The following is a 13621-nucleotide window of genomic DNA, read 5'->3' on the forward strand; positions in this document are numbered from 1 at the left end:
GAGCTAGAAAAGTGGCTGTGAAGGTAGGACAGGCCTTCATGAAAATTCTGTTGGGGACATCTCAAATTGTGTTTACTGACTTCTTGGGTTATTTTCATTCTAGCTGAAGCTTTAGAGGCACTTCTCTTTCCGTTTTGTGGTCTGGGCAGGGTCTCAGATGAGTCTCAGTGAGCATGGGGATGAAACGATTCAGGCAGGAGTGTGTGAGGCCCAGTGGAGAGAGGCTGCAGACACTCCCTCGGAGCTGGGCTGTCTGCTGGGGTGGCTGTGCTGCCCTGCCTGCACTAACCCTCCTCTGTCCTCCCTGCACAGGGCATCGGGTGCTACATGTTCCGCATTGACGACTCCGAGGTGGTGGATGCCACCATGCATGGGAACGCGGCCCGCTTCATCAACCACTCCTGTGAGCCCAACTGCTACTCCCGGGTCATCAACATCGATGGCCAGAAACACATTGTCATCTTTGCCATGCGCAAAATCTACCGAGGGGAAGAGCTCACTTACGACTATAAGTTCCCCATTGAAGATGCCAGCAACAAACTGCCCTGTAACTGCGGTGCCAAGAAGTGCAGGAAGTTTTTAAACTAGAACTTCCATCAGCTGCAAGCGAGCCCTGCAGGGCCTGGGGTGAACCAAAGCTTCGAGTGAGCCCCTCCCCGGCCACTAGGACGGGACAGAGAGGCCAGAAGCAGGAGTGAAGATGGACTGGGCTCAGGGTCCTGAGACTGGCAGCTGTGTTTGTCCGAGTCCACATATTCATGTCTCGCATGTGCACACTCACCCTTGTGAGAGACATGGGCGGCTGGAGAAGATCCTCAGCATGGTTATGTTTTTGCTATTCTCATCTCCCCCCGCCCCCATATTTGTTTCTCAGCATGGGGCTAATGAGTGGGAGAGGAGAGGGGAGGTTGCGCCAGGCCCAGGCACAGGGCAGCAGTCGTGGGTCGTGTCCCTCACTGTCTCCTGACCAGAGCTCTCCTTCCGAGGGCTGAGTCAGTGGTTGGGTTGCGCAGTGTTTGAGCTTGCCTCCTGGAGAGAAGGTCTGTGCCTCGCTAGCGGCCCCCTGGGACTGCATGTCTGCGAAACACTGTGTGTGAGTGGGAGTAGGTATGCGAGGGGCTGGCTTGGCTGCTCATGAGGAGAGCAGAAAGGAGCAGCCCACAACTAGACACAAGAAGAGTTTGGCTGACGCATTGCTCTGAAATCCCTGCTTGAGAGCAGGGGAACTCCTGGCATTCTTTGGCAAACTGGGCTTGTGCCAAAAGTTGGGGCACTGTAAATCTTTGCCAGCAAAGGCTCCCATTCACCAACACTCCTTCCATGGCCATGTGGTAGGGAAGTAGTCCTCTGGGTCCTGTCTCCAGCAGCTGGCTTCCTCCTCTGTCCAGTGAGCTCCAGGCGGTGTCTCAAGGGACTGGACTCTAGAGAGAGAAGGGGAGTGCGAGCCAGCCCCGGCCTTGGCCGCACACCGCTGTAGAGCAGAAGGACTGGGAAGGACTGGTGTGGAGGCACCCACTCTGCTCTGCCGTGCCGCAGTGTCCCAGGCCTGTGGGGGACAGGCAGGAGAGTGGCCCTGCAGCCAGGTGCCTGTCATGGTCGGTCGTCTGGGTGTAGTCATGCTGTGTTCCCCAGAAGACACAGAAGGACCCCAAAATGGAGCCAAAGTTCTCTGCAGAGGCAAGGCCAAGCGCCAGCATCCCGAAACGCATAGGAAACGCATGAGGCATTGGCACAGTGGATGAGGAACCAGGCCAGGTCTGAGCAAGTTGAGGGAAAACCACTGTCCTGGTTGGAGCAGTGTGAGTCCTCCTCCCTGTGGGGTCTGCCCCAGAGCAAAACCAGAGAGAGACAAATGAGAGACCCAAGCCTGACAGTGACAACATTGGATTCTGCTCTGTTCTGTTTACAGTTTAGTATTTAAGGTTTTATAAATGTAAATATATTTTGTATATTTTTCTATGAGAAGCACTTCATAGGGGAAAGCACTTATGACGAGGCTTTTTACAGTGGTATTATCCTAATTTAAGAGAATCTCTTTTTAATGATTTTTTTATTTTCATAGGACGGTTCTAGGAAATACCTGGCTGGACACAGTCTGAGCCTTTCTCCAGTGGGGGGGTTGCTTTAGTTTTGTTTTCTGCTCTTGTTCTGCCTTTTTGACTTCAGTAACTGTCTCTGGGAGGGTTGACTGGACCTCAAACTGTATTTGCCCATAAGGACAGGGGCAGGAGGGAGAACTGCCCAGCACAGTATGAGTTTCGCTCTGTGGGAGGACAGTGTGTGACTCGGGCAGATAGTCTGATTCTGCCTCGCCCGTGCTGGTATCCTGCAAGGGTTTAAAAAGGAAAAGCAAGATAGGATGAGAGCTGACCCTCCATACCTCTTTGCTGGGAGGCCAGTCTGAGACACACACCTCCTGGCACAGTCTGTCCTTCAAAGGCAGGTGGGTTTTTCTGCGCAGAAGGGAAAGCAGAAAGTGCCCTTGCTTTCCCAAGCTTTCCTGGTGGTGAGGTTGCAGTTGTTACAGGAGCCACTCTTCCCAGAGCTGAGGTATCCGAGGGCTGCTCTGAACCAGTGCTGGCAGTTGGGGAAGGGACCGGGAGTGCCTGCTGACTCCCCAGGTCTCCCCGAGGGGCATCCCCCATCCTCACCTCTCTGGTCTTGAGACTTCTTCTTCTGCCCTGGGAAGGAAAAGCAGCGCTCGGAGGTTCAGAACCTGCCGATTTCCTTTTGTTATTGCACTGTGTGAGGATAATTTGTTGGTAACTGTTGAAAGCAAAGTCACATTGAGGCTGCATTTGTTACTGAGATGATTTGATGCACTGACAGTTTGGGAACGCACATACTTTGAGGAGCCCAGAGAGTGCCCACCCAGGGGATCTGGGCCCCATGGCCCGGAGCACAGCTGCTCTTGGCCCTTTTCCTTCCGTTTCTGAGGCGGGGCGGGGGCATGGCCCTCGCCATGGCAAAGCCCCTGAATTTATCCCAGAGCTCAGCTTTCTCACCCCGCGCTACCCGATTTCCTGGCTGCGGGAGGAGGTTCCACTGGGAAGCTCTGCCCAGAGCCACCCCCCATGGGCAGAAGTGGGAAGGAGGGTCGAGGGGAGCGCTGTGCCTCAGGAGTCCCCCAAGGTCCAGGTGCCAGGTGACCTCCTCCTGCCGGGACCAGCCGAGCCAGCGGGCTGCCCGCTTTGCTGCTATTCCCGTTGTGGCCAGTGAAACTGTCTGTACCCCAGGGAGCTGCACCCGCCGCGGCCAGCCCGGGCTCGAGGGGCAAGTGGCAGCAGGGCTGGGGCACCCTCAGCCTGGGCGGCCAGGAGCACCCGGCTCCCCATGTATGAATGTATATTTTATAAGGACTGACGCAGATCATAGTATCTGAAAATACTAAAAAAGGAACCTTAGGGCGTTTTTGGGTTTTTTTTGTACAAGCCAACATGTTTTTTTTTAAAGGAGAAGCGGGTCATTGCAAAGGGCTGGGTATCTTTTTTTTTTTTCTGGTTTTCTTTCATTTCAAAGCAATACCAAGTTCTTCAGCAGGACGGTCTGTGCAGAATCATGCCATTCACCCATACACTGGTCCACTCTCAACACTTGCAAATTTTTTTATAACTATAAATACAATATATATAGGAACTAATATAGTAATGCACCGTGTAATGAAGCCTAGTTCAGTATCGGTTCATGGCTTTTAATTCTCTTTAACACTATAGATAAGGATTGTGTTACAGTTGCTCACAGCTCCAGGAAAGCCTTGCTGCTCATTCCCCACTGGCAGCCAGGGCCAGAAGCAGGGAGCGGGTGGTTTGGCCTTTCTTGGCCCTTCTTGTTACAGTCAGTACTTGTACAACTTGGTTTCTTCCTTTCCTTCCTCTCGTTTTGGTTATGAATGTTGGGGTACCACCTGCATATAGGGAAAAATGTGCTCTGTGCTTTCCTGGTATCTTTTTAACAAGGTACAGTAGCTTCGTCTATCAGCCGAGAACTATACTTGTGGTGTTTCTTTTATTGAACTTACAGTCTCTTTAGTAACTACAGGTAGGTGAATAATTGTTTCAAAAAAAAAAAAAAAAAAGAAAAAAAAAAAGCTCTGCAAAGGCAAGGTTATGTTCTAGAAATACATTTCTTGACAACTTATCATGTATAACAAAACTTTTTTTTTTTCTTGTGTTCTTCCAATCTACTGGTTGTTTGTTTTTTTAGTTATTTTTGGCTTTGGTTTTTTGGGTTTTTTAAAAAAAAGAGGAAATGTGTCTAAAGTACATCAGTGTTAACTCCCTGCCACAGGGAAGAAGGAAATACTTTAATAGTTTAAAAAAATGCTGAAAGCTCTGCAAAAGACTGAATGTAAAAATAAAAAGTGTACATAGTTGTAAAAAAAAAAAAAGGAGTTTTTAAACATGTTTATTTTCTATGCACTTTTTTTTATTTAAGTGATAGTTTAATTAATAAACATGTCAAGTTTATTGCTGCAGAGGGCTCTCTCCATTTCTTCTTGAGAACTGAGAAGCTGCTACTTCTCCAGGATACTTGCAAGGCGTGGGAGCCCCTGGCCAGCAGCAAGGGCTGCACAGGGTGTTCAGTGAAGAGCCCTCGGCTCGCGTGTGCAGATCCCCTTGGGTCGCTGCTGGGGGCACCGGCCAGGTGGTGGGGCCTCAGCCCAGGCTGCCATAGGACGAGGCAGGGTGAACATTAACTGGGCTGTGGCAGCCTGCTCGTGCCTGCAGCCTTGTCACAGGCCGCAGTGACACAGCAGCATGGCCACAGCGAACGACAGGGCTGTCCTGCAGACCATCTTTAACCCCAGCACCCCTTTTGGGGATATCCCAGGGTTGGATCAGGAGGAGGAGGATGTCCAGGACGAAGGTAAGTGACGGTGTGCCAGGTTCTTGCTGGAATTGCCATCAGGGTCTGCATAGGGCGAGCAGGTGGGCAGGGAAGGAGGCTCTGCAGGCTGGGAACAGTGCCTGCTTGAGGATGGACACCAGCACCCTGCCCTGTTCCCTTCCGGAACGGCAGTGTACAGTGGCAGTGGGACTGGGCCCCGTGGGTCGTCCTGGTGCCTCCACCTCCCAGCCATTCCCGTTTTCACTGCAATAGTGGAAGCTTTTCCGTCGGAGCTGTTGGATCAAGTCCGGGAGCTGGAGCTGCAGGGGGTTTCTGCGGCTGAGTCAGGAGACCTAAGCACGGCCCTGGAGCGGTTCAGTGAGGCCATTCGCCTGCTGCCTGAGCGTGCCTCGGGCTACAACAACCGAGCCCAAGCCCTCCGCTTGCGCGGAGACGTGGCAGGTGAGCAGCGCAGGTGCGGGTGGTCTCCCGGCACCCCGGCCCCTAGCAATGCCTCCCCTCTTTGGCAGGTGCCCTGCAGGACCTGGACGCTGCCATCCGCCTGAGCCGCGGCCGCGGGCGTGCCGCCTGCCAGAGCTTCGTGCAGCGCGGCCTCATCCGCCGGCTGCAGGCGCGGGACGAGGATGCCCGGCGGGACCTGGAGCGCGCAGCGCGCCTGGGCAGCGCCTTCGCCCGGCAGCAGCTCGTGCTGCTCAACCCCTACTCCGCGCTCTGCAACCAGATGCTCTGCGAGATGCTCGGTCGGCTGCGCAACCCTGATGGAGCTGGAAGCGACTGAGACGGGCAGCGAGAGGGTTGGGTAGAACCGTGCTCCTGAGCTGGCCCAGGCAGACCTGTCCTGGTGGTCAGAAAAGGTCCACCTCGGGTGCCAGAGCTCTTGTTCCTCCTCCCGGCTATCAGCCAGGGACGGGAAAGCATCAAAGCACCTTGCTGTGTTTGTCTCGCTCTGCTCCACCCCGAATAAACCTCCCTCTGTTCCCAGCACCTGGGCTCTGCTTGCGACATTGCAGGCATTGTGGTGATTCCCAAGCGTGCGCAGCCCTGCTGAGATGGGTGGCCCGGTGGGTGCAAGTTAGGGTCCTCTTCCTTGAAGAGGGGAGCTCGGAGGGACAGGGCCGCGCACCCCCTGTCCCGGCCGGGCAGTCTCTGGCCAGCCCTGGCCCCGCGGCTGCGCGCAGCGATGCCGCTCGGGGAAGGCGGCGCCGGGAGGGAGGGATGCTCGCAGCCGCGCCGGGAGGGAGGGATGCTCGCAGCCCCGCCGGGAGGGAGGGATGATCGATGCTCGCAGCCGCGCCGGGAGGGAGGGATGCTCGCAGCCCCGCCGGGAGGGAGGGATGATCGATGCTCGCAGCCGCGCCGGGGCCCGCCCCTGCGCCGCATGCACTGCCCTGCGTGCCGGGGCCCGGGCGCAGAGCCGCACTGCAGACCGGGCTGGACACAGAAGCAGCAATGCTGCAGGTAAGGTGCAGCTGGGCCACATCCTCCGACCCGGCTGTGTGCTGGAACACCGGGGCCCAGCGTGGTGGATGCGCTAACGTCCCTGCTCTAGCTGCCTCTCTCCTAGCGCTGAGCACGGCTGATATAACATGGGGTGTCCCAGCGGCTGGCCGGGGGCTGCCTTTGCCCTCCTGCTGCTACTGCTGCTCAGCCTCCTGGCGCTCTGCTTAGCAGGTGAGGCTGTGGTGGGGTCCGGTGCATGACTCCCAGAGCAGGACCCCTGCCACAGCTCTGATGTGTGGTGGGCTCTCTGGCAGCACTGGAGGAGCTGGGCCCCACCACTGACAGGCAGCCGCGCACAGCGTGCACCCTGCAGGAGGGGGAGAGTCGTATCTTCACCTGCTGGGTTCCCCGGCCAGTCCCCGGTGCCACACTGGCCTGGTACCTCAACGGTCAGAAACAGGAAGTCAACCTCTCAGCTACAGACACTGCCAGCATCCTCACCAGCCAGCGCTCTGACCATGAGCTCAACTGCTCCCTGACCATCCCGACCTCCAGTGAGACCTACAACACCTCCATCCTTCTCAATGTGCAGTGTAAGGTCCTCGGTGCTGGCCTGCTCCAGACTGGGATGTGGGGAGGACGTGTGGGGCTCCCATCCAGCTCGGGCAGGACCATAACCTGCATCCATCACAGCCATAGCTGGGCAGCATCTTGTCAGTCCTGTGCAGACGTCAACAAGTGCTCCCGGACCCAGGCGAGACAAATCCTGCTCCTAGCTGTGTTGTCCCCATCCCTCCTCCCCATCTCACTGCCTGTTTTTTACACAGATAAGCCAGAGATCCTGCAGGAAGATGTCCACTACCAGCAGGTTGAGAGCACTGGCCTTCTCCTGGTGCTCTTTGTGCTGGTGCAAGCCAACCCACCTGCCAGCATCACCTGGGTGGACCAGGATGGGCATGTGATGGCCAACACCTCCAAGTTTCTCCTCCTGGGTGCCAACCACTCACTCCACATCCATCTCAGCTGCACCGCTGGAAACCTCTCCATCAGTGCAGCCAACAGTGTGGGCATCACCACTGCCTCCCTCCTGCCCACAGGTAACTGTTGAGGGGTGGGCATGGTGCAATGGCCCCATGGAAGGGTGCTGAGGGGTCTGCACTGCTGGTGCAGGTCTGCTGGATGCCCGTGTGGAGCTGCCTGTCCTGGGTGTTGCCATTGGAGCAGCCCTGGCCCTAGCTGCCCTGCTCAGCCTGGGCTCCTGTGCTGCCTGCCTGGCATGCCGCTTGCCCCAGCTTGTGCAAGGTCCAGGGCAAGCAGGAGGGAACAGCCCACCCAGCCGATGCTCCCATTGCAGCAGCTCTGAGCCCCCGCAGCCTCGGGGCACACGTCTGCCCCGCCAGACCCAGTCCCTGCCACCCAACCTGTGCCTCGGTGACCTTGCACAGGAAGATGGAGGTAAAACCCCGATGTGCCAGTGCACTGAGACATGTGGGGCCCCAGGTCCTGCTTGGGCACGGGATAGATGTCCTGGCTCTTATTCCTTTGCCTCCCTGCAGCTTCCCCCAAGGATGTAGGAGCTGGTGCTAGGGGAGAAGAAAGTGCCCTGCTGGGACTGGAAAACTCCCTGGTCCTCAGCAAGCTTGGTAAGGGGAACAGGCGGGCAAGCAGCCCTAAAAGATGGGTTGTGGGACATGGAGCTCCATGGCTGCCCCAACAGGCAATGAGTTCTTTGTCTTGCAGGTTTTGTCCAGCTCCCAGTATCTGGGCGCATCTACAAAGTGCCCAGCATGAGCAGTGATGAGATCTGGCTGTGAGCTGCAGTGGTGCTGGCGAGCCAGGGCTGCCCGGCACAGCCCCGGAGCCAAGCGGCTGCGGGGGCCAGGAAGGCCGTGATGGGAAGCAGCAGCTGACCCGCCTCAGCTCTGTGCATCAAAATGCATCAAAACTGTTTATAGCCAGGCTCTAGCACTGTGACTCCTCTGGTAAAGCCAAGCACCAGCTTTGCTTTAGCAGGTTTGTGACTTGCTGCATGATCCTCTTTGCCCCTGTCCCTGCTGCTGTGGCAGACAGGTGGGAGGTCAGTGGAGCAGGGGCTAAGAAGAGCCATCCCAACAGCAATAAACTGAATTTAAGCATCTGTGGTGCTGCACAGGTTATTTCTGCTTGACAGGAGCTAAGGGACAGGTCTCATCAGGAAAGGGGGTTCAATAATAAGGAGCAGAGATTCAAGATCTCCAGATCAGAGCTTGCAACACCCTGAGCAGATCTGAGTGTTTTGTCTGAATGTAGAATTTATTCCTGTTTGCTCCAACCCTTATAGTGTGTGCTCAGGGAGCCTCTGCTCTGCAGCACCTGTGGCACAGAAAGCCTGGCACTTGGAAAGGCTGGTTTAATGCTCAACTCCTTGGGAACAAGTCAAAAATGGAGCCATTAGGCAGCTTCTGCAACAAATATGGTGAGTCAAGCCCTACTCCCTAACACAGAACAGCCCAGCAATTTCTCTAAGACCAGAGAGGCTTCTGATTTGCTGTGTGATATCTCCCCAGCTGCTCTGGGTACACCTCAGTGTCCAGTCAGACAGTGATCCAGGAGATGAGGCTTTAACGTGAAGGATCAATTAAAGCTCAACACCTCTGCCTCCGTTGCTTGTGAGGGTGGGTTGGATGGTGGGCTCCTGCCCTTCTGCCCATCAGCCAGGGGCTTGAAGTGCTGCAGGGAAAAGAACATGCTCATGCAAGATTTGACTCCCACTGCTCAGAGCACACACATACATCTGAATGGGACGGCCACATGGGCTCTGCATGAGTTGTATGCCCAGCAGCCAGCCCAGGGAGATGCATTCTGGCTTGTGTTGGCCTGTTGAACAACACGGCACCTCAGCCCAGAGCACAGCCCAGCTCCCTGTGTCAGGCAGAGGCATCAGGGAGAGGAGCAGCTGAGAACATGTCCTCTGGGGCCCACCAGTCCTGTGCACACTCCCATTGCCGGCACAAAGCCAAATGTGAAGGGACCAGCTGCACAGTGCTGCTAGCTGGGTGAGCAGCACCTGGGTGGAGCTGCATACCTGCGAGTTCTTGAACTCCAAGAAGAGGGAGAAGAGGACATGCAGAGGGTGGATCCGGCTCTTGTACACGGGGATGTCCAGAATGGCTGCAGGTGAGATCAGAAGCGTGTGAGGGCACCTGGTCTGCACTGCCCCACACAGAGCATTGTCAGGAGGGGCTGAATTCTCCACTGCCCACCATCACCTGGGGCTCCACGCACCAAAGACTGCAGACCCCTGTAGCACAAGAGCCCACCTCCCACTGCAGCAGCAGGAATAATCCTGACTGCTTGGGGCTGAGCCTGCAGCTAAAACTCTCTGGCTTTCAGGGAGAGTGCCAGGCCAGCATCACACGGTGTGAGCAGCACAGCCTCCCCAGCTCACCGCAGATCATGTCGATGTACTCAGCAAGGTCACAGCTCATCTCTGCGCTCGGAAGACCCACCTGCAACAGACGGATCTGTCAGATCTGCTCCCGGACTGCAGGAGCCTGGGAGCATGCAGAGACCACTGGGGCAGCAGCTGGGAACTCCAGCGTTGGGCTGCCCCCCAACTTCTGCCTAGGGCGCAGTTGTGAGGAGGAACAAGCCCAAGAGGACTGGGCTGTGGGATGGGGCAGGCATCCAGCTTTCATGGGGGATGGGTTTCTAAGACCAAGCACTGAGCTAACTACTGGTCACCCAGACAATCTACCTTTCCCAGGAGCTCCTCGAATTCTGGTGACCATTCCTGCATCAGGGTCTCGATGTCAGGCATTGGCCTGCCAGGGAAGAGAAGAACATCAACTTCAGGATCAAACACAACCTTCCACTGCCAACATCAGGGCTCACCTGGAGTAATGGACTGTGGCAGGAGGTTTGCAGCGACGCAGTTCACTAATACTTTCAATCCAGCTCTCAATGGCTTTAGGGTTCTTTTCTGCATTCTCCAAACTCTTCACTTTTATTTGCTGCTAAAAACACAAATATAAACCTGGAAGTGTTTCATGGTGTTTTGGGGCTTTTCGGAAAAGCTGCATTCACTTCTGGTGAACCAGGCCTACTCTCTTTCCCAGCTGCACTTTACCAATGAATTTCTGCAGCCAAAATGCCAACTAAAACTGGGTATGAACAGCCAAAAGGAAATAAAGCATCACCTGAAGTGAACAGACCCAGAGTTCATATCAAGACTTGACTTGATCAAGGCTCAGATCCACTGCAGTTTAAAACTATGGATTACAGCAAAAGGTCTGGTTGCTGCCTTTAAAGTCAACTTCTCAGTTGTAAGAGTAAAATGCCACGGTTTTACTCCAGGAAATGTGCAGCAAGTGTGACCTCCCCCTCCTGACTCACTGTGATGTTGTGCTGCTTGGAGTTCTCTGTCAGCCAAAGGGAGAGCACAGTGGGATCTGACTGCTTGGTTGAGGGCTCATCCAGGACCAGCAGGCCAAGGTTGTCAGGTTTGCCATCAGGACGAGGAACCTGCAGGAAAGCAGAGCCCTGTTCTCTGTGGAGTCCAGGGCAGGTTTGTACAGAGCCTTCTCTCAGATGTGCATTCTAAGTACAGTGCTGCCTGAAAAGCACACGGTGCTAAAGGAGGAGAAGCCAGGCTTTCCCCCAAGTTACCCAAGTGCTGTTTGAGAGGTGACCAAACCACCAGTGCAGTTTATCAGGTCTCTGCCCATCGACAGACCAGACCCCAGGCTACATGGCCTGGCTGCCTACTTGTTCTGAGCCTGAGTTCTGTTTTGGTTTGTGGGGCAGGATGGAGAGAGGAACCTGAAGAAACCATACCTTTAAGAATGCATCAATGTCTCCAACAGCAGGAATAAAGTCTGGAATAAAAGGCTGCAGCTTGTGCTCAATCTCTATTGTTTTGGGAGTGTACCTGGAAGAAAACACCATCACAGCATAGGTGACTAGAAACTGTACTGCAATCATTGACACAAAGAAGAGCCAAGAGCAGGCTAAAACCCTTCCTCTCACCTCTTGATGTATTCAAAGAGATCTTTGATTTCAGAAGACACTTGCAGGTAGTCAAAATCTGCTGGATTGAAGTCACTAAAAGAAGGAAGAGAGTAGAGGGAGAAGATGAGCATGTGGCAAGTTCTGTACAACAGAAATCAGGACCCAGCTGGGGCAGATACATGTGGGAAGCTGAAGCACCAGGCAGTAAGTCATCTCTGGAAAACACTTCTTGCACAGGGAAAGCATTATTGGGCTCCATTTTGCTTTGGATCTGCTGGCCAAGAAAAGCACCTGAGCAATGGACGTCTGAGATCACAGTCCCACAGAGGGCTGTCAAAAGGGGGCTAAGTGCTCTGCACAAGGGCAGCAATAGGACAGCAATTAGGGGGTCAGCAATAGCTTTGAAGCTGAAAACAGTGGAAAAGGAGAAGAATTATGAGGATCTGAGTGACATGTTGGAGATGGTCCTTCCCTTTTCTGGACTTCTCCTGCCAGCCCAGCCTGGCTTACACCTTGGATCACTCCAGCTGTGCCTCTCCTGGGCACAGCAAACAAGCCCGGGACTGGTTCACCAGCTGGAGGAACCACCACCCTGCAGCACGGGGGACGAGGAGGCAGGAGCTGCCTGTCCCAGTGCCCACGACTCTGCTCACCCTCGCGGGACTCGGGAAAACCGGCGGAGCTGTCAGGGCCCGAGAGGCACCCGGCAGCCTCTGGTCAGGAGCAGCGCTCACCCCTCCAGCGCGGCCCCGTGCTCCTCCGAGTCCTCCTCCGAGTCGCTCTCCGAGGAATCTTCCTCCGAGTCCTCATCGTCCTCGTCCTCATCCTCGCTGGAGGCGGCTGGGCCGGGAAGGTGCGCCGCTGCGTCCTCCTGGGCGACAGCCGGGTCTCAGGGGATCTCACCGGGCTCTTACCAGGACCTCACCGGGATCTCACTGGGATCTCACCGGGACCTCACCGGGATCTCACCGGGCTCTCACCGGGACCTCACCGGGATCTCACCGGGATCTCACCGGGCTCTCACCGGGACCTCACCGGGCTCTCACCGGGATCTCACCGGGCTCTCACCGGGACCTCACCGGGCTCTCACCGGGCTCTCACCGGGATCTCACCGGGCTCTCACCGGGATCTCACCGGGCTCTCACCGGGATCTCACCGGGATCTCACCGGGACCTCACCGGGCTCTCACCGGGATCTCACCGGGCTCTCACCGGGACCTCACCGGGCTCTCACCGGGCTCTCACCGGGACCTCACCGGGCTCTCACCGGGATCTCACCGGGCTCTCACCGGGACCTCACCGGGCTCTCACCGGGCTCTCACCGGGATCTCACCGGGATCTCACCGGGACCTCACCGGGATCTCACCGGGATCTCACTGGGATCTTACCGGGCTCTCACCAGGACCTCACCGGGATCTCACCGGGATCTCACCGGGATCTCACTGGGCTCTCACCGGGATCTCACCGGGCTCTCACCGGGATCTCACCGGGATCTCACCGGGCCGCCCCCGCCCGCTGCGCTCGTACCTTGCCCCCGCCGCTCCTGCGCTCGGCCGCTCCGCCGGACCCCGCGGGCCCGCGGGAGTCCCGCGGCGAGCGGGCCCCGGGCTCGGCCTCGGGCAGCTCCAGGCTCTCGTCGTACGGCTGGTTCTCCACCGGGCGAGGCTGCGCCGGGAGGCACAGTCAGCGGCGGGGAGCGGCGGGGCGGCCGCGCCCGGCCACGCGTGTGTCCCGGTGTGTCCCGCCGCACGCCGTGTCCCGTTGATTCCCACCGCACCCCGTGTCCCGCCGTGTCCCGGTGTGTCTCGGTGTGTCCCTCCGCACCCCGTGTCCCGGTGTGTCCCCCGCACCCCGTGTCCCGGTGTGTCCCTCCGTATCCCCGTGTCCCGGTGTGTCCCCCCGCACCCCGTGTCCCGGTGTGTCCCCCCGCACCCCGTGTCCCGGTGTGTCCCGCCGTGTCCCGGTGTGTCCCGCTGTGTCCCGGTGTGTCCCCCCGCACCCCGTGTCCCGCCGTGTCCCTCCGTATCCCCGTGTCCCGGTGTGTCCTCCCGCACCCCGTGTCCCGGTGTGTCCCGCCGTGTCCCGCCGTGTCCCGGTGTGTCCCGCCGTGTCCCGCCGTGTCCCGGTGTGTCCCCCCGCACCCCGTGTCCCGGTGTGTCCCGCCGTGTCCCGCCGTGTCCCGGTGTGTCCCCCCGCACCCCTGTCCCACCTCGGCCCGCCGCGCGTCCCGCCGCGCCGCCGCCGCCGTCGCCATGGCGACCCCGCCCCGCCGCGCGGCCCGGCCCGGGCGCGCCCCCTGGCGGCGGGGAGGGGCCGCCCCGCCCGCCGTGACGGCACTTCCGGGT

At 57.4% G+C, this 13621-nt stretch overlaps 4 protein-coding genes across 15 annotated transcripts in view; 3 read left to right on the plus strand and 1 right to left on the minus strand.

Moving 5' to 3' along the window:
• The window catches only part of KMT2A (lysine methyltransferase 2A), a 41673-nt gene extending 37199 nt beyond the window's left edge, over positions 1-4474 (plus strand). For all 3 annotated transcript variants that reach the window (XM_021530101.4, XM_085560334.1, XM_085560335.1), the window contains exon 36: positions 313-4474. In XM_021530101.4, the coding sequence (XP_021385776.3) occupies positions 313-588 (276 nt within the window). In that variant the 3' untranslated portion in view covers positions 589-4474. The remainder of the gene's footprint in view (positions 1-312) is intronic.
• A 262-nt stretch (positions 4475-4736) lies between these two features.
• On the plus strand, positions 4737-5832 carry TTC36 (tetratricopeptide repeat domain 36). The gene is made up of 3 exons (XM_021530057.4): positions 4737-4866; positions 5101-5289; positions 5358-5832. Exons 1-3 carry the CDS (start codon positions 4758-4760, stop codon positions 5624-5626), a joined length of 567 nt encoding a protein of 188 aa, XP_021385732.1. The 5' UTR covers positions 4737-4757; the 3' UTR covers positions 5627-5832.
• Positions 5833-6104: 272 nt separating this feature from the next.
• On the plus strand, positions 6105-8423 carry TMEM25 (transmembrane protein 25). 6 transcript variants are annotated; one of them, XM_021530054.4, is made up of 7 exons: positions 6170-6306; positions 6413-6519; positions 6603-6881; positions 7116-7385; positions 7459-7743; positions 7845-7931; positions 8029-8423. In XM_021530054.4, the coding sequence occupies exons 2-7, from the start codon at positions 6435-6437 to the stop codon at positions 8100-8102; spliced, it is 1080 nt and encodes a 359-aa protein (XP_021385729.1). In that variant the 5' UTR covers positions 6170-6306; positions 6413-6434; the 3' UTR covers positions 8103-8423. The 6 variants fall into 6 exon arrangements, with proteins under 6 accessions (XP_085416466.1, XP_085416465.1, XP_021385729.1 ...); XM_085560340.1 differs by lacking the exon at positions 6413-6519 and having other exon boundaries at positions 6105-6306; XM_085560337.1 differs by having other exon boundaries at positions 6603-7385.
• A 138-nt stretch (positions 8424-8561) lies between these two features.
• IFT46 (intraflagellar transport 46) lies at positions 8562-13574 on the minus strand. 5 transcript variants are annotated; one of them, XM_085560341.1, is made up of 11 exons: positions 13486-13574; positions 12804-12941; positions 12012-12148; positions 11296-11370; positions 11104-11197; positions 10663-10791; positions 10162-10280; positions 10025-10091; positions 9716-9776; positions 9353-9438; positions 8562-8997 (listed from the first exon to the last, which is right to left on the minus strand). In XM_085560341.1, the coding sequence occupies exons 1-11, from the start codon at positions 13528-13530 to the stop codon at positions 8902-8904; spliced, it is 1047 nt and encodes a 348-aa protein (XP_085416467.1). In that variant the 5' UTR covers positions 13531-13574; the 3' UTR covers positions 8562-8901. The 5 variants fall into 5 exon arrangements, with proteins under 5 accessions (XP_085416467.1, XP_021385777.2, XP_085416469.1 ...); XM_021530102.3 differs by having other exon boundaries at positions 10162-10283; positions 13486-13571; XM_085560343.1 differs by lacking the exon at positions 9716-9776.
• Positions 13575-13621: the final 47 nt, after the last annotated feature.

Source organism: Lonchura striata, chromosome 24 (assembly GCF_050655825.1).
Source record: "Lonchura striata isolate lonStrDom1 chromosome 24, ASM5065582v1, whole genome shotgun sequence".
Taxonomy (NCBI): domain Eukaryota; kingdom Metazoa; phylum Chordata; class Aves; order Passeriformes; family Estrildidae; genus Lonchura; species Lonchura striata.

Coding starts and splice junctions, on each gene's coding strand:
- TTC36 (XM_021530057.4), top strand. CDS start 4,758: ATGGCCACAGCGAACGACAGGGCTGTCCTGCAGACCATCTTTAACCCC. Junction 4,867..5,100: donor GGAGGATGTCCAGGACGAAG/GTAAGTGACGGT, acceptor TCACTGCAATAG/TGGAAGCTTTTCCGTCGGAG. Junction 5,290..5,357: donor CTTGCGCGGAGACGTGGCAG/GTGAGCAGCGCA, acceptor CCTCTTTGGCAG/GTGCCCTGCAGGACCTGGAC.
- IFT46 (XM_021530102.3), bottom strand. CDS start 13,530: ATGGCGACGGCGGCGGCGGCGCGGCGGGACGCGCGGCGGGCCGAG. Junction 11,371..12,011: donor CACGGGGCCGCGCTGGAGGG/GTGAGCGCTGCT, acceptor TCCTTCTTTTAG/TGACTTCAATCCAGCAGATT. Junction 8,998..9,352: donor TGGAGTTCAAGAACTCGCAG/GTATGCAGCTCC, acceptor TTTTCCCTGCAG/CACTTCAAGCCCCTGGCTGA.
- TMEM25 (XM_085560337.1), top strand. CDS start 6,435: ATGGGGTGTCCCAGCGGCTGGCCGGGGGCTGCCTTTGCCCTCCTGCTG. Junction 6,520..6,602: donor CCTGGCGCTCTGCTTAGCAG/GTGAGGCTGTGG, acceptor GCTCTCTGGCAG/CACTGGAGGAGCTGGGCCCC. Junction 7,744..7,844: donor CCTTGCACAGGAAGATGGAG/GTAAAACCCCGA, acceptor GCCTCCCTGCAG/CTTCCCCCAAGGATGTAGGA.